Here is a 23119-nt window from a genome sequence, read left to right on the forward strand (position 1 = left end):
AATATATGTGCTGAATAATAATTCTTTTTAAAATGGAATCTAATGGCTTAACCTATGCTCATCAATTTTAGAAGGGAGTTGTAGAATAAAATAATAAGAACATCTAAAGATGGGAAAGTAAAAATATTTTATAGGTCTTAGAGCATTTGTGTAGGAAATACTAATTAGTTTCATTTAATAGTCAAGAAACAGGAAAGAAAATGTAATCATTAATAGAATGGAAAAGTTTAGCACACCTTTCAAATTATTAAAGATAATCATGGAATGAATGGTACTTACATCAAACCAACCCCTGCCTCTCTCTACACCACCAGCCCTGTCCCTCCTACAAAAAAGTTTTTTTTTTTTTCTTTTTTAAAAAAAGGGGGAAAATAGGCCAGGTGTGGTGGCTCATGCCTGTAATCCCAGAACTTTGGGAGGCTGAGGTGGGCAGATCATGAGGTCAGGAGATCGAGACCATCCTGGGTAACACGGTGAAACCTCGTCTCTACTAAAAATACAAAAAATTAGCCAGGCGTGGTGGTGGGCGCCTGTAGTCCTAAGTACTAGGGAGGCTGAGGCAGGAGAATCACTTGAACCTGGGAGGCAGAGGTTGCAGTGAGCCAAGATCGCGCTACTGCACTCCAGCCTGGGCAACAGGGCGAGGCTCTGTCCCAAAAAAAAAAAAAAAAAAAATTGGGGGAAACAACATTTTTTTTTAAAAGCCAGATGGACTAAAATCCAGCCTATTAAGACTTTTAGAATGGGTTAAAAACAAAAACACCCAGCTATGTTGTTTAAAAGAAACAAAACTAAAACAAAGTGTCAAATAACACTAAAATAATAAGCAAATGGCTATCAGGCAAATGAAAACAAAAATGAATAACTGTGGGACTACTGCTACCAGAAAAAATAGAACTGAAGATCAAATGAGGAAAAAGACTCAAAGAAGTGAAATGATGTTTCCAAGATAATCACATGGTCTAAAAGAAAACAGCTGGGATTTTCATTCAGCTCTGACTCGAAAGCTTGTACTCAGTTACTCTACAATATTGCCTCTATATTCACTTCTGCATGCTTCTAATTTCCACCTGAATTTCTCAGTCAGATCCATCATATAATCTTATTCATTATCTGCACATTCTTCCCCGCTCCAAACTGGAACTTTCTTTGTCTTCCGTATTCTGATAGCAGATTCCTGAGACCAAATGGTCTATAAAGTTAGTCACTTCAAGTCTTCCACAATGTTTCCCTCATGGATGGTGCACCCTAACTCAACACATCCATATAATTGGCCCCATCAATTGTTATATCAGAATGATCTCTCAGCTGGGTGCGGTGGCTCACACCTGTAATCCTAACACTTTGGGAGGCCAAGGTGGGAGGACTGCTTGAGCTCAGGAGTTTGAGACTAGCATGGGCAACATAGCAAGACCCCCATCTTCACAAAAAAGAAAAAAAAATTATCTGGACTTGTTGGCACATGCCTGTAGTCCCAGGTACTTGGGAGGCTGAGGCAGAAGGGTCCCTTCAGCCCAAGAGTTTGAGGATGCAGTGAGCTATGATTGCACCACTGCACTCCATCCTGGGTGACATGTTTATTGAGGCACTATTCACAATAGCAAAGACTTGGAACCAACCCAAATGTCCATCAATGATAGACTGGATTAAGAAAATGTGGCACATATACACCATGGAATACTATGCAGCCATAAAAAATGATGAGTTCGGAGGTGGAGCCAAGATGGCCGAATAGGAACAGCTCCGGTCTCCAGCTCCCAGCCCCAGCGACACAGAAGACGGGTGATTTCTGCATTTCTGCTTGAGCCACCGGTGCTGACACCCAGCCAAACAGGGTCTGGAGTGGACCTCTAGTAAACTCCAACAGACCTGCAGCTGAGGGTCTTGTCTGGTAGAAGGAAAATTAACAAACAGAAAGGACATCCACACCAAAAACCCATCTGTACATCACCATCATCGAAGACAAAAAGTAGACAAGACCACAAAGATGGGGAAAAAACAGACCAAAAAAACTGGAAACTCTAAAAAACAGAGCACCTCTCCTCCTCCAAAGGAACGCAGTTCCTCACCAGCAACGGAACAAAGCTGGATGGAGGATGACTTTGATGAGTTGAGAGAAGAAGGCTTCAGACGATCAAACTACTCTGAGCTACGAGAGGAAATTCAAAACAATAGCAAAGAAGTTAAAAACTTTGAAAAAAAATTAGAAGAATGGATAACTAGAATAACCAATGGAGAGAAGGGCTTAAAGGAGATGATGGAGCTGAAAGCCAAGTTTCGAGAACTACGCGAAGAATGCAGAAGCCTCGGTAGCAGATGCGATCAACTGGAAGAAAGGGTATCGCTGATAGAAGATGAAATGAATGAAATGAAGAGAGAAGGGAAGTTTAGAGAAAAAAGAATAAAAAGAAATGAACAAAGCCTCCAAGAAATTTGGGACTATGTGAAAAGACCAAACCTACGTCTGATTGGTGTACCTGAAAATGATGGGGAGAATGGAACCAAGTTGGAAAACACTCTGCAAGATATTATCCAGGAGAACTTCCCCAATCTAGCAAGGCAGGCCAGCATTCAGATTCAGGAAATACAGAGAACGCCACAAAGATACTCCTCGAGAAGGGCAACTCCAAGACACATAATTGTCAGATTCACCAAAGTTGAAATGAAGGAAAAAATGTTAAGGGCAGCCAGAGAGAAAGGTCGGGTTACCCACAAAGGGAAGCCCATCAGACTAACAGCTGATCTCTCAGCAGAAACTCTACAAGCCAGAAGAGAGTGGGGGCCGATATTCAACATTCTCAAAGAAAAGAATTTTCAACCCAGAATTTCCTATCCCGCCAAACTAAGCTTCATAAGTGAAGGAGAAATAAAATACTTTACAGACAAGCAAACGCTGAGTGATTTTGTCACCACCAGGCCTGCCCTAAAAGAGCTCCTGAAGGAAGCACTAAACATGGAAAGGAACAACCGGTACCAGCCCCTGAAAAAACATGCCAAATTGTAAAGACCATCGAGGCTAGGAAGAAACTATAGCAACTAACGAGCAAAATAACCAACTAACATCATAATGACAGGATCAGATTCACACATAACAATATTCATGTTAAATGTAAATGGGCTAAATGCTCCAATCAAAAGACACAGACTGGCAAACTGGATAAGGAGTCAGGACCCATCAGTGTGCTGTATTCAGGAAACCCCTCTCACGTGCAGAGACACACATAGACTCAAAATAAAGGGATGGAGGAAGATCTATCAAGCAACTGGAAAACAAAAAAAGGCAGGGGTTGCAATCCTAGTCTCTGATAAAATAGACTTTAAACCAACAAAGATCAAAAGAGACAAAGAAGGCCATTACATAATGGTAAAGGGATCAATTCAACAAGAAGAGCTAACTATCCTAAATATATATGCACCCAACACAGGAGCACCCAGATTCATAAAGCAAGTCCTCAGTGACCTACAAAGGGACTTAAACTCCCACACAATAATAATGGGAGATTTTAACACCCCACTGTCAGCATTAGACAGATCAACGAGACAGAAAGTTAACAAGGATATCCAGGAATTGAACTCAGCTCTACATAAAGTGGACCTAATAGACATCTACAGAACTCTCCACCCCAAATCAACAGAATATACATTTTTTTCAGCACCACACCACACCTATTCCAAAATTGACCACATAGTTGGAAGTAAAGCTCTTCTCAGCAAATGTAAAAGAACAGAGATTATAACGAACTGTCTCTCAGACCACAGTGCAATCAAACTAGAACTCAGGATTAAGAAACTCAGTCAAAACCGCTCAACTACATGGAAACTGAACAACCCTGCTCCTGAATGACTATTGGGTACATAATGAAATGAAGGCAGAAATAAAGATGTTCTTTGAAACCAACGAGAACAAAGACACAACATACCAGAATCTCTGGGACACGTTCAAAGCAGTGTGTAGAGGGAAATTTATAGCACTAAATGCCCACAAGAGAAAGCAAGAAAGATCCAAAATTGACACCCTAACATCACAATTAAAAGAACTAGAAAAGCAAGAGCAAACACATTCAAAAGCTAGCAGAAGGCTAGAAATAACTAAAATCAGAGCAGAACTGAAGGAAATAGAGACACAAAAAACCCTTCAAAAAATTAATGAATCCAGGAGCTGGTTTTTTGAAAAGATCAACAAAATTGATGGACCGCTAGCAAGACTAATAAAGAAGAAAAGAGAGAAGAATCAAATAGATGCAATAAAAAACGAAAAAGGGGATATCACCACCGATCCCACAGAAATACAATCTACCATCAGAGAATACTACAAACACCTCTATGCAAATAAACTAGAAAATCTAGAAGAAATGGATAAATTCCTCGACAAATACACCCTCCCAAGACTAAACCAGGAAGAAGTTGAATCTCTGAATAGACCAATAACAGGTTCTGAAATTGTGGCAATAATCAATAGCTTACCAACCAAAAAGAGTCCAGGACCTGATGGATTCACAGCTGAATTCTACCAGAGGTACAAGGAGGAACTGGTACCATTCCTTCTGAAACTATTCCAATCGATAGAAAAAGAGGGAATCCTCCCTAACACATTTTACGAAGCCAGCATCGTCCTGATACCAAAACCTGGCAGAGACATAACCAAAAAAGAGAATTTCAGACCAATATCCTTGATGAACATTGATGCAAAAATCCTCAATAAAATACTGGCAAACCGAATCCAGCAGCACATCAAAAAGCTTATCCAACATGATCAAGTGGGCTTCATCCCTGGGATGCAAGGCTGGTTCAACATATGCAAATCAATAAATGTAATCCAGCATATAAACAGAACCAAAGACAAAAACCACATGATTATCTCAATAGATGCAGAAAAGGCCTTTGACAAAATTCAACAACCCTTCATGCTAAAAACTCTCAATAAATTAGGTATTGATGGGACGTATCTCAAAATAATAAGAGCTATCTACAACAAACCCACAGCCAATATCATACTGAATGGGCAAAAACTGGAAGCATTCCCTCTGAAAACTGGCACAAGACAGGGATGCCCTCTCTCACCGCTCCTATTCAACATAGTGCTGGAAGTTCTGGCCAAAGCAATCAGGCAGGACAAGGAAATAAAGGGTATTCAATTAGGAAAAGAGGAAGTCAAATTGTCCCTGTTTGCAGATGACATGATTGTATATCTAGAAAACCCCATTGTCTCAGCCCAAAATCTCCTTAAGCTGATTAGCAACTTCAGCAAAGTCTCAGGATACAAAATTAATGTACAAAAATCACAAGCATTCTTGTACACCAATAACAGACAAACAGAGAGCCAAATCATGAGTGAACTCCCATTCACAATTGCTTCAAAGAGAATAAAATGCCTAGGAATCCAACTTACAAGGAATGTGAAGGACCTCTTCAAGGAGAACTACAAACCACTGCTCAATGAAATAAAAGAGGATACAAACAAATGGAAGAACATTCCATGCTCATGGGTTGGAAGAATCAATATCGTGAAAATGGCCATACTGCCCAAGGTAATTTATAGATTCAATGCCATCCCCATCAAGCTACCAATGACTTTCTTCACAGAATTGGAAAAAACTACTTTAAAGTTCATATGGAACCAAAAAAGAGCCCGCATCGCCAAGTCAATCCTAAGCCAAAAGAACAAAGCTGGAGGCATCACGCTACCTGACTTTAAACTATACTACAAGGCTACAGTAACCAAAACAGCATGGTACTGGTACCACAACAGAGACATAGATCAATGGAACAGAACAGAGCCCTCAGAAATGATGCCGCATAGCTACAACTATCTGATCTTTGACAAACCTGACAAAAACAAGAAATGGGGAAAGGCTTCCCTATTTAATAAATGGTGCTGGGAAAACTGGCTAGCCATATGTAGAAAGCTGAAACTGGATCCCTTCCTTACACCTTGTACAAAAATTAATTCAAGATGGATTAAAGACTTATATGTTAGACCTAAAACCATTAAAATCCTACAAGAAAACCTAGGCAATACCATTCAGGACATAGGCGTGGGCAAGGACTTCATGTCTAAAACACCAAAAGCAATGGCAACAAAAGCCAAAATCGACAAATGGGATCTCATTAAACTAAAGAGCTTCTGCACAGCAAAAGAAACTATCATCAGAGTGAACAGGCAACCTACACAATGGGAGAAAATTTTTGCAACCTACTCATCTGACAAAGGGCTAATATCCAGAATCTACAATGAACTCAAACAAATTTACAAGAAAAAAACAAACAACCCCATCAAAAAGTGGGCAGAGGACATGAACAGACACTTCTCAAAAGAAGACATTTATGCAGCCAAAAAACACATGAAGAAATGCTCCTCATCACTGGCCATCAGAGAAATGCAAATCAAAATCACAGTGAGATACCATCTCACACCAGTTAGAATGGCCATCATTAAAAAATCAGGAAACAACAGGTGCTGGAGAGGATGTGGAGAAATAGGAACACTTTTACACTGTTGGTGGGACTGTAAACTAGTTCAACCATTGTGGAAGTCAGTGTGGCGATTCCTCAGGGATCTCGAACTAGAAATACCATTTGACCCAGCCATCCCATTACTGGGTATATACCCAAACGACTATAAATCATGCTGCTATAAAGACACATGCACACGTATGTTTATTGCGGCACTATTCACAATAGCAAAGAGTTGGAACCAACCCAAATGTCCAACAACGATAGACTGGATTAAGAAAATGTGGCACATATACACCATGGAATACTATGCAGCCATAAAAAATGATGAGTTCGTGTCCTTTGCAGGGACATGGATGAAACTGGAAAACATCATTCTCAGTAAACTATCACAAGGACAAAAAACCAAACACCGCATGTTCTCACTCATAGGTGGGAATTGAACAATGAGAACTCATGGACACAGGAAGGGGAGCATCACGCTCCGGGGACTGTTGTGGGGTGGGGGGAGGGGGGAGGGACAGCATTAGGAGATACACCTAATGCTAAATGACGAGTTAATGGGTGCAGGAAATCAACATGGCACATGGATACATATGTAACAAACCTGCACATTGTGCACATGTACCCTAAAACCCTAAAGTATAATAAAAAAAAAAAAAAATGATGAGTTCATGTCCTTTGTAGGGACATGGATGAAGCTGGAAACCATCATTCTGAGCAAACTATCACAAGGACAGAAAACCAAACACCGCATGTTCTCACTCATAGGTGGGAATTGAACAATGAGAACACTTGGACACAGGATGGGGAACATCACACACCTGGGCCTGTTGTGGGGTGGGAGCAGGGGGAGGGATAGCATTAGGAGATATACCTAATGTAAATGACGAGTTAATGGGTGCAGCACACCAACATGGAACATGTATCCATATGTAACAAACTTGAACGTTGTGCACATGTACCCAAGAACTTAAAGTATAATTAAAAAAAGAAACCCTGTCTCTAATGTTAAAAAAACAGAAAAACACAGAATGATCGCTTGAATCTGCTGTAGCCTCTCCAATCTTTTTACCACTACCTAAAACTCTGATTCCTTTCTCACGTCTCATTTCTAGTCTTTAACCACTTCAAATCCATCCTACACATTAGTAGTCTCAGAGATATCTTCCTCAAGAAACAGATTTGAAGTCATTGTCATGCTTGAAAACCTGTTAGTTCTCCTACTGTTCCCTGTCCAACCCCTTGGATTGGCCATAGGAGCATGCATCTTCACACACACCTCCTTCCACCTGGCAAACTTCTGTCTTTCAAGTCCTAGCTCAGAAGCTCCTTCCTCTGAGGAGCCTTTCCTGATGACCACAGCACAGGAGCCCCAGCTGCTAGCTGGATTCAGACTCCCTCATAGCACTTACACTCCGGATGGTAGCTATTCTGCTTTTATGTGTTCATGAATTCTTCCCTATACCCACAATGTCTAGTCTAGCAGATGGTTAAAATATGCTTGAATAAATGAACTAAAGAGTTAAAGGACAGAGTGATCTCGAAGCATAGTGATTCACACTGGGCTTTGGTGACAACTCAAAGCCTTCTCAACTTGTCATTAAAAGCATTCAGTGGGGAGCTGCCTGATAAGAAGTGTGACCTTGGAAGATCCCCACAACACGGTGCTCCTGCACAGAGGGTCCTTCCCATTCTGCCCTGTTCCTGCACACAGTGGTGGGCTAATGGGATTCAGGTGCTAGAATAGTACTTAAATAGGTGGAGATTAAGAGCTTTTCTTATATGTAGGCTGAATGATTTTTGAGATAAGAAAGGACAAAGGATTCCCTATTTAATAAATGGTGCTGGGAAAACTGGCTAGCCATATGTAGAAAGCTGAAACTGGATCCCTTCCTTACACCTTGTACAAAAATTAATTCAAGATGGATTAAAGACTTAAATGTTAGACCTAAAACCATAAAAACCCTAGAAGAAAACCTAGGCATTACCATTCAGGACATAGGCATGGGCAAGGACTTCATGTCTAAAACACCAAAAGCAATGGCAACAAAAGCCAAAATTGACAAATGGGACCTAATTAAACTAAAGAGCTTCTGCACAGCAAAAGAAACTACCATCAGAGTGAACAGGCAACCTACAGAATGGGAGAAAATTTTGGCAACCTACTCATCTGACAAAGGGCTAATATCCAGAATCTACAATGAACTCAAACGAATTTACAAGAAAAAAACAAACAACCCAATCAAAAAGTGGGCAAAGGACATGAACAGACACTTCTCAAAAGAAGACATTTATGCAGCCAAAAAACACATGAAAAAATGCTCCTCATCACTGGCCATCAGAGAAATGCAAATCAAAACCACAGTGAGATACCATCTCACACCAGTTAGAATGGCCATCATTAAAAAGTCAGGAAACAACAGGTGCTGGAGAGGATGTGGAGAAATAGGAACACTTTTACACTGTTGGTGGGACTGTAAACTAGTTCAACCATTGTGGAAGTCAGTGTGGCGATTCTTCAGGGATCTAGAACTAGAAATACCATTTGACCCAGCCATCCCATTACTGGGTATATACCCAAAGGACTATAAATCATGCTGCTATAAAGACACATGCACACATATGTTTATTGTGGCACTATTCACAATAGCAAAGACTTGGAACCAACCCAAATGTCCAACAACGATAGACTGGATTAAGAAAATGTGGCACATATACACCATGGAATACTATGCAGCGATAAAAAATGATGAGTTCATGTCCTTTGTAGGGACATGAATGAAACTGGAAAACATCATTCTCAGTAAACTATTGCAAGGACAAAAAACCAAACACCGCATGTTCTGACTCATAGGTGGGAATTGAACAATGAGAACTCATGGACACAGGAAGGGGAACATCATACTCTGGGGACTGTTTCGGGGTTGGGGGAGTGGGGAGGGACAGCATTAGGAGATATACCTAATGCTAAATGATGAGTTAATGGGTGCAGCAAAACAACATGGCACATGGATACATATGTAACAAACCTGCACATTGTGCACATGTACCCTAAAACCTAAAGTATAATAATAAAAAATAAAAATAAAATAAAACAAAATAAAAAAATAAATTAAAAAAAAAAAAGAAAGGACTTACTATCTCAGGGCTAGGCTTAAAGGAATGTTAGCCTTCACTAAAATAATGGAGTTTTGCTAAACAGGGCAATGGTTGTCCTTGGAATCCTTCTGTTACTGTCTTAACCCCAAGTGCTTTCACTCCTCAAAGAATGTAGCCATTCTCTTCACCTGGGGCTGTCCTACTTAGCCCCACCCTAATGGATGAGGAGGCACAGACATCCCCCACCTCTCTCTGCTACGCCTTAGGCTTCTCTAATTCCAGGAATCTAAGTCAGTATTTGTGGAATCATATGACCTGCCATCCTCATCTTTATCACCATCATCATCATGGTGAGATGTCGTCAGCTCTTGCTTCATGCTGACGCAAGTGATTTATAGGCATTGTCTTTGCAGCCACTCTATGAGGCAGACACTGCTATTAAACTTATTTTATTATGAGAAGTCTGAGATACAGAGGAGTGAAGTAACCTGCCCAGTGTCTCACAACAAATAAGTGATGAAGTTGGCATTCAAACTCTGGATTGTCTGACTCTAGAAGCAAACAATGAGCCATTATGCTAAAAGGCATGAATTGGAACACTTTCCAAAGACCGCAGCTCCTTCTCTATACTAGCAAGAAAGAGCTGGGCATCCAAATGTGAAGGCCCTGATCTTCCAGTGCCACTCTTAGCCTCTACCATCATCTGTTTACAAGACCCCTTACCTTTCAGGTTTTAAGATCTTTTTATCTTCACTCTTAAAGGCAAGTAATTTGGGGAGAAAAAAAATAATGGCTGCTTTGTCATAATGACTCATTTTATGTTCAGGCTTCAGCTTCTGCTTACCTAATCCATGCAGCAAGCAGCATTTATTCTTTTCAGTCCTGAGCCTGACTCATGATACAGCTGCTCTGGTATGTGCTAACGTCCATATTCATCCCATTAAGATGCATTTAGGTCCCTCAGCTGTTAATAACCTGCCCGACAGCCTCACGAGCTTTTGTACACTATAATCACTAAGTGACAATTTTAGGAGATGCAGATGCTGAGACTGGTGACAGATATGCCGAAGTTTATCCATTAGATACTTGGATTAGAAAGATTACTTCCCTAAAGCCTCCTCTGACCCCTTTTTTTCCCGGACAGTCTCTAAAGAGGAAAGTCTCTTGTTAAAACCAACAGCCATCTGAATCAAATAATGTGAAGTATGAAATCAGGGGGAGTTTCACTCCCAACTCTAACCAGGAGTACAGCATTATTATTTACTAATTATTACTAACTTGCTATCGGCATTTTGGGATGCACATTCTAAACCAGGTTGAAATGACCATTTATCTCTTGACCACACTCTTATTAGTACTGCCTTCACTCACCGAGTTGACAACACACTGAGATGAGAGAGAGAAAAAAAGAAGCACAGCAAGAAAGCTATGAATAGAAGGCAAAGAAAGCCCAATGAAATTATCTAGGAAAAAAAAAGCCCCCACACACAATTTAACCAAAGTTTGTTCAAAGGTTAAAACTCTCTTTATATTGTCTTATTCTTTCTAAAATATTGCATTATGATATATCTTAGCTTTGAACTTAGCTACAAAACTCAATATGAATGAAATTATAGATTTGTAAGTTGACATTTTTCTTCAGGAGCTATGTCAGTCCATCATACATTCTCTTTCATGATTTTATAGAATCCCCCAAAGTACCAATTAGGAATTTGACTCTATTCATATAAAAATTTTGGTTTCAGAAAAAGACTAAATAATTACATGTTTACTGAGTGCCTAGTATGTTCCAAGGCACTTAAACAAAACTTAAACACAATCAATACTCCAAACTTACTTGTTACTATCTTGAAAAAGGGAAGCTCTGTGTCTGCCCAAGCGTGGAGTACTGTTTGTGTGCTACACAGTCCTTAAATATTCTCTTGAACTTTCTTGTCGACATATTGTAGAACTATCAGTTTTATAATATATGAAGAGGAAAATTTAAGGCATATCCTAATAGATTATCCATAGATAATAGGATAGATCCATAGGAAAATTTAAGGACTATCCTAATAGATTATCTCTGTATTCTTGTTCACCTGAGAAAATGATTACTAGTAAGAATTTAATACCTGTTTGACTGAACTATCATAAGGGCAGGTATTACATGATACTTTAGTAACGTTTTAACTAATATGCAATACCTCCTGCATTCATCTCCACTTAACATTAAACAAACAGTTGTTGGACACTGATTACGTGCCAAGCTGTTCTAGATACTAAGCTACAGAAATGAAAAAAAGACATAAATCCCTTCTCTTCCAGAGCTTATGTTCCAGGGCAGGGGGCCAACAGATAATCAACAAATAAGTAAAATATCTACTTGCTTAGATGTTGACAGAGCTAGGGAGAAAAATAAAGGTCTGGTTTGAGGGAGCTGAAAATTTGAGTAACATGGTAGGGGAAGGCCTCGCTGAGAAGGTGGCATTTAAAAGAAACCTGAAGGAGGAGAGGGAATGAACTATGTGGATTTCTTAGGAAAAACACTCTAGATGGAGTGCATTTGGCTGTTGTGTTTAAGAAACAGGAAGGAACCAGCATGGCTGGAGGAGAGGGCAAAGGAGAGGACGTTAGCAGGTAGCAGGGCTGAGCCATGGTAAGGGTTCTGACTTCTACTCTGAGTGAAATGTAAAGACTTGGAAGGTCTGGAGCAGAGGCAGGCCTGGCAGGCCATACTGCAACTGGGTCACTCTGGCTGCTATGTTAACAGACTCTGTGGGAGGAGGAGGAAATGAGGACACCGGTTGGGAGCCTATTGCAGAATTCGGGTGAAAGATCTAGCTGTCTTGGGCCAAGGTGGCAGCAGTGGTGGTTGTGAGAAGTAGTTACTTCCTGGCTATGTTTTGAGGGTACAGCAAAGAGTATTTGCTGATGGATTGGTTATGGGATATGTGGGAAATTTCAGCTAAGATGCTAGGTAATCTTGTTTGATTTTTTATTATCTTACTCCCTTCTTGGAATATAAATTCCAGGAGGTTAGGAAATTTATTCTTTTCACTTCAATACTCCAGCATCCCTGGCTCAATACTATCTATGCTTTAAATATTATTGAATGAATACATAAAATCACACAAAATAGCTTAAAAGGGAAGGGGTTAGTTTTATTTTAAGCTCTCTGAATAAAAAATTTATATTGTTGCATAAATTCTACATACTCTGGTTCTAGTAATGGTTTCTGAAGAGAAATCAGTAACCAGGATTGATTCTAAACTCATAAAGACAGAATTACTCTTAATGGACTCAAAGGATAGTGACTGATCAATGCCATAAAGTTTTCTCAAAGCAGATCTCAGAATCTGCTCCAACACTTACATTTTAACCACTGTCAAATGGGAGTCAACATAGCACCTATGAATCTTATGAATACTTCTATCAGGAAGGAGAATAACTCTTTCTCCATGACAACTGGATACCTGTCCAACACCTAAAACTTCTGAAAACTCTATCACCCATAAACTAAAGCACAAGGATCTCTCTCAACAGCATCACCACTAGTGGAAGAATTTTAACACGGACTATGGTGATCCTGTACATACTAAAATCATGCTTAAAAAGCTAATGGGGCTGGGTGTGGTGGCTCATGTCTGTAATCCCAGGACTTTGGGAGGTCAAGGTGAGCAAATCCCTTGAGGCCAGGAAAATCAGACCAGCCTCACGTGGCAAAATCCCATCTCTACTAAAAATATAAAAATTAGCTGGGCGTGGTAGCACTTGCCTGTAATCCCAGCTACTCAGGAGGCTGAGGCACGAGAATTGCTTGAACCTGGAAGGTGGAGGTTGCAGTGAGCTGAGATCATGCCACTGCACTCCTGCCTAAGTGACAGAGCAAGACTGTATAAAACAAAAACAAAAACAAACAAAACAACAACAACAACAACAAAAGGGTAATAGGGCAGAAAAACAAAAGGTTGTATTCACGATTCAATTTTTCTGAGATCCTCTCAGTTACTTCCTTTGGCTAACTCATCACGATGTATTTTTAAAATAAAGTAAGTGATATTCTATTAAATAACTTACATTGCCAATTATGGCAGGCCCACACAATAAAAAGTACAACCACTTTGCTAATTTGTTACTAAATGGGATTATACATAGTGAAGTGTTTAGAACACTGCCTGGCCCATAGTTAGTGCTTCAATAAATACTGTTTATCATTATTGCTATTATTTCACTGAAGATTGTAGAGTAAGCAAAATAACCAAATATTTATTATGTGTTTTACACTTAGCACTGTGCCATGTGTTGGGATACAAAGAATCAGAGACCGCAGTCATATTCTTTGGAAGCTTGAAATACATACAACCAGAGATAGAAAATCTAAATAGATAAAAATTCAGTAGTGTATAAAACAGCAGTAGAATGTGAACTAAAATGTGATAGTTATGCAAGATATAGTATATAGTGAAAGGATGATAAATTTCTAAAAGGAGATTTCCTAGGAAGATTTTAAAAGAGAAGGACTGATATTAATTGTGATACAGTGCTAGGAGTATAAAGAACAACAGGGCAGTAAATGTATTAGCCCGAACTAGGATAATGGCAGAGGCAGCCGATATAATGGCATAGACTCTTACCTGAAATAATAGTCTGCTAGATTTCTGACTAAATGGATTCAGGATTAAGAGTATGTCAACTTCTACCTACCTACTGGGCTAGTTGATAGTAGATAGTTGAAGCTCCAGTTAGAGAACTAGGCTGAGTCCAGACTGACCACTGGGTAGCTACAAGTGGCCCAATATGCCAGGATGGAGACCAGTCAGTGGACAGTATTGGGCCAGCCAAGGAAGAGAGAACGTTTTATTCTGCAAAAGATCTAATAGCTAAGCTGCTAGTCAGAAAGAACCTAGGGTCTCTAGCAGAAGCATCAAAAATGACTGAAATAAATAATGTCTTAGGGCCAAAAAAAAACAAACATTTGGTGCAATTAATTGGGACACAGAAATTACCAGGATGAGTCAGTCTTGGAGTGAAAGAAAATGAACAATTTAGTTGTATAGAAGTAGAGTTTCGGGAAACAGGCAGGCATCTATTGCCTTACGAGTAGCTGGAAATGTGGAATCCATATTTAAAAAGGAGAGTGAACCTGTGAGAACAAATGAGATTCCCCACCCCACCCCTGGAAAACACAAAATTAAAGCTTAGAAGAGAGATAGTGAAAAAGATGCAGAAGTCAAGAGAGAGAGTTTGAGGGGATAGAATCAGATGGAATAGGGTGGTTAGAGACTTTTCTACGTATAAAGCTTTTAAGGAAGAAAAATAAAGCTTTCAGAGTACAAGTGCCCAACGACAGAATAATCTCACACATGAAGAATTATGCCTGATTTTGTGAAAAATTGAAGGATAATGCAGAAAAAGCAGGCCACATGACATAATCCTACTATAAAAGCATCAAAGCATGACTCAGAGATTTAACCCACACAAAGTTATTAATAAGTCCTTCCTGTTTGCAAAATAGTACAAACATGCCATACCACCAAGAACAAAATAATCAGACCTTTATTCTCCCTCTCTCTACCTTGCTTTTTAAAATACGTGGATTAAAACAATCTTTAATGATTTCAATGTTAATTTCAACCTAGACCCAACAGTAAATAACCAATCTCACTGGCTATTCATTTTAAACTTTACTTTGCCAGCATTTGTGGAATGGTGTCCGATTTTTTTTAACTTGAAAACTTTAAAGTTTGAAAGTTGGTAAGAGTTGACATTACCAACTGTTTTTTTTTTTTTTTCAAATTAAGCACAGTCCAAAGATTTCCTTAATATTAAGTGTCTGCTTTTAAACTTTTTTCTTTTAAAAAAAATTTCCACCACTGTTATAGCTTCTATAAAGCACAGTTTATAGACAGTTGATCAGGTGTGCCCTTTGACTTTTTTTGGCACTGAAGATTTTTTAGAAATCATCCTCACATACTCTAAGGCACAGCTGAAATTAGATTTTTAAACGGCTCTTTTACAACTGTATATAATATATGCATGTATATTTGCATATATCCTCACTCCTGTATTTATGAAGATTGAAGGGAGCCTCTCAAGACTTAGTTCCAATTATGATGGTTTAAATGGAAAAAAAAATAGGCAAAAAGGCACTGCTCTAAAATGTAAAGAAAATAAAATTAATGCAAAGAAAAAAATTAGAATGCATATATTTTCCTTAAAATTATGACTCTGACAATTGAAAAAAGAAATGAGATTGAATTCTTAAAAATTATGATATTTAACATGGCAAGGGTAAGAATAAAGAGAAAAATGCCAGGTGTGGTGACGTGAGTCTGTAATGCCAGCTACTAAAGAGGCTGAGGAGGATCATTGGAGCCAAGGAGGTCGAGGCTGTAGTGCACTGTGATCACACCTGTGAACAGCTATTGCACTCCAGCCTGGGCAACATAACAAGATCCCATTTCAAAGAGAGAGAGAGAGAGAGAGGAGAGACAAACTATGTATATCATATATTGGCTCACCAAAAAAGTTAAGCTGTAATAATAGAATAATACAATCATCTAAATATAATATAATATATGTAACATATAATCATATAATAATCTGAAAAGCATGTTGGGTCTCTCAGCAAATGCCTTTTTTCCACCTGTTCTTGCATATTGCTGTATAATGCCTGCTCTTCTATCCCTTTGAAAGGCTCCTTTCATCCTTTAGTTGGGAACTTGGGTGGCACCTGGCAGAGCCAGGCTGGGTTAGGCACTTCTACACACTCTCAATGCCCCTGGCGCATACCCATTCACAGTGGATGCATTGCGCTGTGACGTTAATAGTTGCTATTTGTTTATCTGCCTTCCACTAGACTATACCTAGCTCTAGAGGGCTGGGTGTCAACCTTTATTCATCTTTTTGTCATCTTTTAAATACAATATATGGCACATACAGTGTTTGAATATATAAACTTATGAGTCATGTCCTGTGTTATCAGTATGAATTGAAATATGGCATTACATCTTAAGAAAAAATCTAGTCACTCAATATACAAAGGTAGGCAACTTTTAGGGAGAACTGCAAGCTCAAAGCTGTAAGTCTTACACCTTTATAGTATAAGTAAAGTCATTTTTGTTTCACCAGCAGCATATTCATGCTTTCCACAAAAAACTAATGCTTGGTTTTGTAAGATAAAGAAACCCAAATGGAAAGGTGTGAGTTAAGTATAGAAAAGCTAATTCACAATGTGATTTAAACCATAAAGAAATGCTCTCCCGACCTATGGAACTCCTTCTATTCAAGCAGGTATGAATCCACACTATAACTAAAGAGATCTCCAAGTGTGAGACCTGATGGGGTAGAGGGGGAAAAGGACATATGCATGGACTTGAAAACAGAGTGTAAATAACAGCCACCCTAAAACTGTAGTCAGTTTCTTATTTTTACTCATCTTCCAGTTTCAGCAGCTCTGCCTTCATCCTCTCTCAGTTCTGGTTTGCTTGTCAAAGCAACCTTAGTAGGGAGCAATAAGCATATTCACAGGAGGAAGGGAAAGCCCTGGTGACCACAGATAGCTTGCTCCCCAAGAACCTACCTGCCTGCAGGGAACCCGTCAAGCCAGGAAGGAAACTCTAGGCACAGAAAAACAGCAGAGCATGTTCACTGCCAGTAAGCAAATGAAATCTGTGCCTAAAAAACCTCAGAAGCAAAAGAAATGACCTCATATGGCCATTATGGCAAGGGACAGAAACAAGTCTGAGTTGAAAGAATGTAAACAATAGCAAAAGACTTTTGAAAACCAGCTTCCACTACATTTCACAAATTTGGGCTTTGGAATAAGAATAATAAAGGGATGAGATATAGGGGCAGAGTCCCCAGTTGAAACATTAACTCTTACAAAATGCAGAACAACTTTAAGAAGTTACAGGTCATCTCCTGGGAAAATTTTGATACCCTGTCAGTCTAGTTTTAGAATACCCAGGCACTCTGCACACACACATGCTGATCAGGCATTTAATCTTTTCAAGGTACATCATTCAGGTATATTTCAAGAGAGTATCCTGTTTTAGCAAATTTACATAAATGGACATCTAAGCAAAGGAGGGGTTGGCACCTGCTTCCTTGCCCAGTGTTCTAGAAGACAATGACTGTACAATCTCTAAGTGCTCTAGTCTCAGCTTCCTGCTAAGATAGTCCTGTGATCCAGGTTCCAGTGATTATATGACAAATATGGCAGTTGCTAACCTCACAAGGGCCTTAGGTGATAAGAGAAAAATCAGACACCTCAGCACATGCTTTTCCTGGCAGCAGCCTGGTAGCACCTGTCTATAAGTTCAACGGCAGCATTATTTTAATAGAGAAGGCAGTTAAGTGCCCTGGTAGTGTATAATCTCATAACTTTTCATGTAAAAAAGAACCATATGTTTACTGTCCTTGCATTTTCTCGGTAGTAAAATGTAAGCTGTACCATCACTCCACTCATATATAATTTCCCTCCAGTGCCACATAAAACTGTGATTGCAAAAAAGGATGACCTTAATCCTGAGGCTAGAGTTTATTGTCACTTAAAACTTATCCCTATGTTTATATTTATCATCACATACTAAATTCTGCTTCATAATCCATCTGCAAAATTCATAAAGGTATGCAAGAGACCACGGTATTATAGTGACATCCATTCAAATCAGGGCCGTGGACACAGGGCCTGGGGTACCTAGCTGTTTCTCCCGTTCCTCACGTCGCTCCCGGGCCAGCCGCTGCCGGTCATCAACACGTAACACAGGCGGAGGGTCTGAAAGTGAGATTAAAAAAAACATGAGGTGAAGAGTGGATTAAAAAAAAGAAAAAGAAAAAATACACATTGATAAATATCCAGTAAATCTGAAGAATAATATATTGCTACACTTTACAACAATAAGTACATGTGACTAGAGTTACAGTGATCCACTCAATTATTAGAAGTTTTCTAAGGACTTCTATGCATTTTTCTTCTATTTGAAAACATTATGTAAAATCATGACATAACTATAGCCTTTTGGCTATTTTCATCAAACAATATAAATGATGTTTTGTGTTCCTAAGCTACCAAACTTCTATTATTATTATTATTATTATTTTTATTTATTTATTTATTTATTTATTTTTGAGACGGAGTCTCTCTCTGTCGCCCAGGCTGGAGTGCAGTGGCGCAGTCTCGGCTCACTGCAAGCCCCGCCTCCCAGGTTCACGCCATTCTCCTGCCTCAGCCTCTCTGAGTAGCTGGGACTACAGGTGCCTGCCACCACGCCCGGCTAATGTTTTGTATTTTTAGTAGAGGCGGGGTTTCACTGTGTTAGCCAGGATGGTCTCGATCTCCTGACCTCGTGATCCGCCCGCCTCGGCCTCCCAAAGTGCTGGGATTACAAGCGTGAGCCACCGCGCCGGGCCTACTTCTATTATTTTTATGCTTTGAAAAGTCTGTTCCTTAATGACCAACAGAATCCTTTAGTGGCTTTATACTGCACAAATGTTTGCCAGTTAGAGGTGAAGTGCTCGAGTCCAACTGACATGCATTCAGTTTCTGCCCCGTCACTCGCCGGCCAAGGTACTTACCCACCTCTCTAAGTCTCAAGCTATGAGGTGTACTTTGATTTATTACCTGTAAAATGAGGATACAATAGAACCTATCTCACATTATTATAATGACTGTTAGTAGAATGTTGTAATGTGTATGTCCCAGTAAATCACTGAACATCTACTATGTGCTAGGCACTGTTCTGTATACTGAAAAGACAGCAGTCACCAAAAAAAAGACAAAAACCTGAGACTTCATGGGATTTACATTCTACTTGGGAAAAAATTTGACAAACAAGATAAATAAGTACTATACATAGAAATGAAAAAAGGAGAAAAATACAGAGAATATATGTTAAGGAGACAACAAAGAAATGAAGGGGATTATGACATGTCAGGAAAAGGATGTTTAAATTTTTAGATGGAGCCCAAGGAAGGCCTCACTGTGATAATGATGTTCCATAGAAAGTAAGTGCAAAGGCCCTGAGGTTGCAAATACCTAATGTGTTCCAGAAACAACAGGGAGAGCTGAGGGACTGGAACAGAGTGAGATGAGTAAGTGATGGGGCTCATGGTTAAGGTGAGGACTTTGCATTACACTCTGAGTGAGACAAGGGTGGAGAAGAGGGGTTCTGCAGCAGAGGGCTAGGTTTACAGGCTCACTCTGCTGCCGTATAAAAACAAAATAATAAAAATGATCACAATAATCATGCTTAAAAGGTTTTTCTCTTTACTAAATTGACATTAGAATTGACGTTGACAGGTCAGTTGCGGTGGCTCACACCTGTAATCCTAGCACTTTGGGAGGCTGAGGCGGGTGGATTGCCTGAGCTCAGGAGTTCAAGACCAGCCTGAGCAACATGGTGAAACCCCATCTCTGCTAAAAAATACAAAAAATTAACCAGGTATGGCAGTGTGCGCCTGTAGTCCCAGCCATTCGGGAGGCTGAGGCAGAAGAATGGCTTGAACTTGGGAGGCGGAAATTGCAGGGAGCCAAGATCACGCCATTGCACTCCAGCCTGGGCAATAGAGCAAGACTCTGTCTCCAAAAAAAGAAAAAAGAATTGACATTGGCACTTTTAGAATCTTGCGTTAAAAATGGGAATCTACTATAATAATACAGTAGAGACAAACTGGGTGCGGTGGCTCACACCTCTAATCCCAGCACTTTGCGAGGCCGAGGCAGGTGGATCACCTGAAGTGAGGAGTTCAAGACCAGCCTGGCCAACATGGCAAAACCCTGTCTCTACTAAAAATACAAAAATTAGCTGGTGTGGTGGCACATGCCTGTAGTTCCAGCTACTCAGGAGGCTGAGGCAGGAGAATCCCTTGAATCCAGAAGGTGGAGGTTGCGTTGAGCCGAGACTGCAGCCTTGACCTCCTGGGTTCAAGTGAATCCTCCCACCTCAGTCTCCTGAGTAGCTGAGACCACAGGTGGCACCACCACACCCGGCTAATTTTTCTGTTTTTTGTAGAGACAGGGTTTTGCTATGTTGCCCAGGCTGCCATATGTCTGTTGAACTTTATAGAATTTGTACATTTAAAGAAAATAAAAACAGTAAAGACACCCCTTAGGAGCCTGCATAAACTAGGCAGTGTGGATGATGAACAAGACTAAGGGATAGTTTTTAAAAATTGGTTAAATGGACTCCTCAATAGCCCACAATGATAAATATTTTTCAGATTTCCTAATCATTTATGTACTTCCACATATTTTTTTATGTAGGAAAATATGGCTCCTGGCCCTAAAAGGTTTAATTTGGAAAGAAGAAAATGGAAGTGGACATGAAGACAATTTATTAAGGGCCATACACAGGAAGTTTTTGCTGTCATTTGTTTTGCTGAAAGAAAATGGTGGCCATAGTAAAATGGCATTTTAAAGAAAGAACTCAGGATAAAAGTCAAGATGAAGTTAAAAGAAAGACCTTTAACAATTACTTATCACTTTAATACTCCTTAAATAATATGAGGTTTACTCACTCATGAAAACTTTTTTTTTTTTAAACAGGATCTTGCTCTGCCACCCAGGCTGGAGTGCAGTGGTACGATCATGGCTCACTGCAGCCTCAACCTCCCTGGCTCAAGCCATCCTCTTACCTTAGCCTCCCAAGTAGCTGAGACTACAGGTGTGCACAACCACAATCAGCTAATTTTTTTTTTTTTTTTTTTTGAGATAGAGTTTTCTCGCTCTTGCTGCCCAGGCTGGAGTGCAGTGGCGTGATCCAGCTCACTGCAACCTCTGCCTCCCGCGTTTAAGCGATTCTCCTGCCTCAGCCTCCCAAGTACCTGAGATTACAGGCATGTGCCACCAGGCCCAGCTATTGTATTTTTAGTACAGACAGGGTTTCACCATGTTGGTCAGGCTGGTCTCAAACTCCTGACCTCAGATGATCCATCAGCCTCCCAAAGTGCTAGGATTACAAGCGTAAGCCACCATGCCCGACCTCAGCTAATTAAAAAATTTTTTTTTGTAAAGATGGGCTCTCACTATGTTGCTAAGCCTGGTCTTGAACTCCTGACTTCAAGTAATCCTCCTGCCTCAGCCTCCCATAGTGCTGGGATTACAGGCATAAACTACCACACCCAGCCTCATAAAAACTTTTATTTAATTATAAAAGTTGAAAATCAACTTTGTAAAAGCCATATGAGCACATTATGGAAAGTCTGTAAAATAGACAGTTTAATTACTTTTAAAATTCCACTGACAAATTCTGTTGGACAATATTTCAATATTAAGTATGTGACATGTCTAGCTTACTTTTAAGTACATGCCAAATGTCATACAAAATTTTGAAAAGAAGGCGTTAATAACATATGGGACACATGCCACCCCTGACAACCTACACCAACCCTGACAGCCCCAAGTCATAGTAATAACTGGTGCTCCTGCAGTAATGAGGCAATGCCCGATTATGCAACGTAATGCTTCCCCCTGTGAAGTGCCTTTTGAATGTATATTCTGAAAATAGTGCAAGAAGTGCTAGTTTTTCCCTGATTCCTATGCTATCATTTCATATGAAAATTATACTCTTCACATGTAACAAATTGCATCCTGTTTGGTAAGATAATATGTAAAAAACCAAACTTTTACACAATTAAACGCTGTAAATAAGGCCAACGCTTAGGACTGCAGTAGTTCCTGGCTGTCCGTCAACATTAGTGCTGAAATAATTACTATCTCTCTGGAAACAGATTTGAGGAAGTAAAGAAATGTAACATTTCTGAAGTTCAAGATGCATAGTGGTTGTGATACACTAGATGATTTTGGCTGATTTGGAAACCTGGCATTAGAAAATATTGAATTGTAGAGTGAAAAAGTTATTCAGTGTAGGTTGTTTCCATCCCTCTGTTCCCATTAATATGAAAGTCTCTTGGGTGCTAGAATGTCATTAACACCTGTGGCAGGTTAAAGATGGCTGTGCATGGGGCTGGGGAGGAACAGAGACTTGTCTGTTTTCTTCCCTGCTGCATTCTCAATGCCTCGGGCTGTATGTGGCAGAAAAGGATATTCAATAAGTATTTGTTGAACGAATGAATGAACAAACAACAAGCAACCTTAGCTAACCCTCAGAGCCTTTAAACTTTTATTAAGATGCACCAATGGGGAAAACTAAGAACAATCTTGTACCTGATAACAGAGTAAACTATTTAAATGCTGGAAGTTTAAATTTTAGTTTTAATAACTAAAAACTGATAAAAATTTATCTTTAAAGGTAGGTTTTCAAAAAAATACAATTAATATAATTCCAGTAAATAGCGAATTTCCTATAATTCATTGCCTCCTTTCTCATTTCCACCCCCACATTATTTTTCCCTGAAACAAAAGTAAGCTATAGAAAATACTTTAGAATTATGTATAGGTCAGCCAGGCGCGGTGACTCACACCTGTAATCCCAGCACTTTGGGAGGCCAAGGCAGGCGAATCACTTGAGGTCAGGAGTTCGAGACCAGCCTGGGCAACATGGCAAAACCCTGCCTCTACTAAAAATACAAAAATTAGCCAGGCACAGTGGTGCATGCCTGTTATCCAAGCTACTTGGAA

General features: G+C 39.7%; 1 protein-coding gene across 12 annotated transcripts in view; it reads right to left on the bottom strand.

Annotated features, from left to right (window-relative positions):
- MAP7 (microtubule associated protein 7) overlaps nt 1-23119 on the bottom strand; it is a 221941-nt gene that overhangs the window by 56958 nt on the left and 141864 nt on the right. For all 12 annotated transcript variants that reach the window (XM_063622358.1, XM_063622360.1, XM_063622349.1 and 9 more), the window contains exon 3: nt 18239-18316. In XM_063622358.1, coding sequence (XP_063478428.1) covers nt 18239-18316 — 78 coding nt within the window. The remainder of the gene's footprint in view (nt 1-18238; nt 18317-23119) is intronic.

The sequence above is a fragment of the Symphalangus syndactylus genome, chromosome 2 (genome assembly GCF_028878055.3).
Source record: "Symphalangus syndactylus isolate Jambi chromosome 2, NHGRI_mSymSyn1-v2.1_pri, whole genome shotgun sequence".
In the NCBI taxonomy this organism is placed as follows: Eukaryota; Metazoa; Chordata; class Mammalia; order Primates; family Hylobatidae; genus Symphalangus; species Symphalangus syndactylus.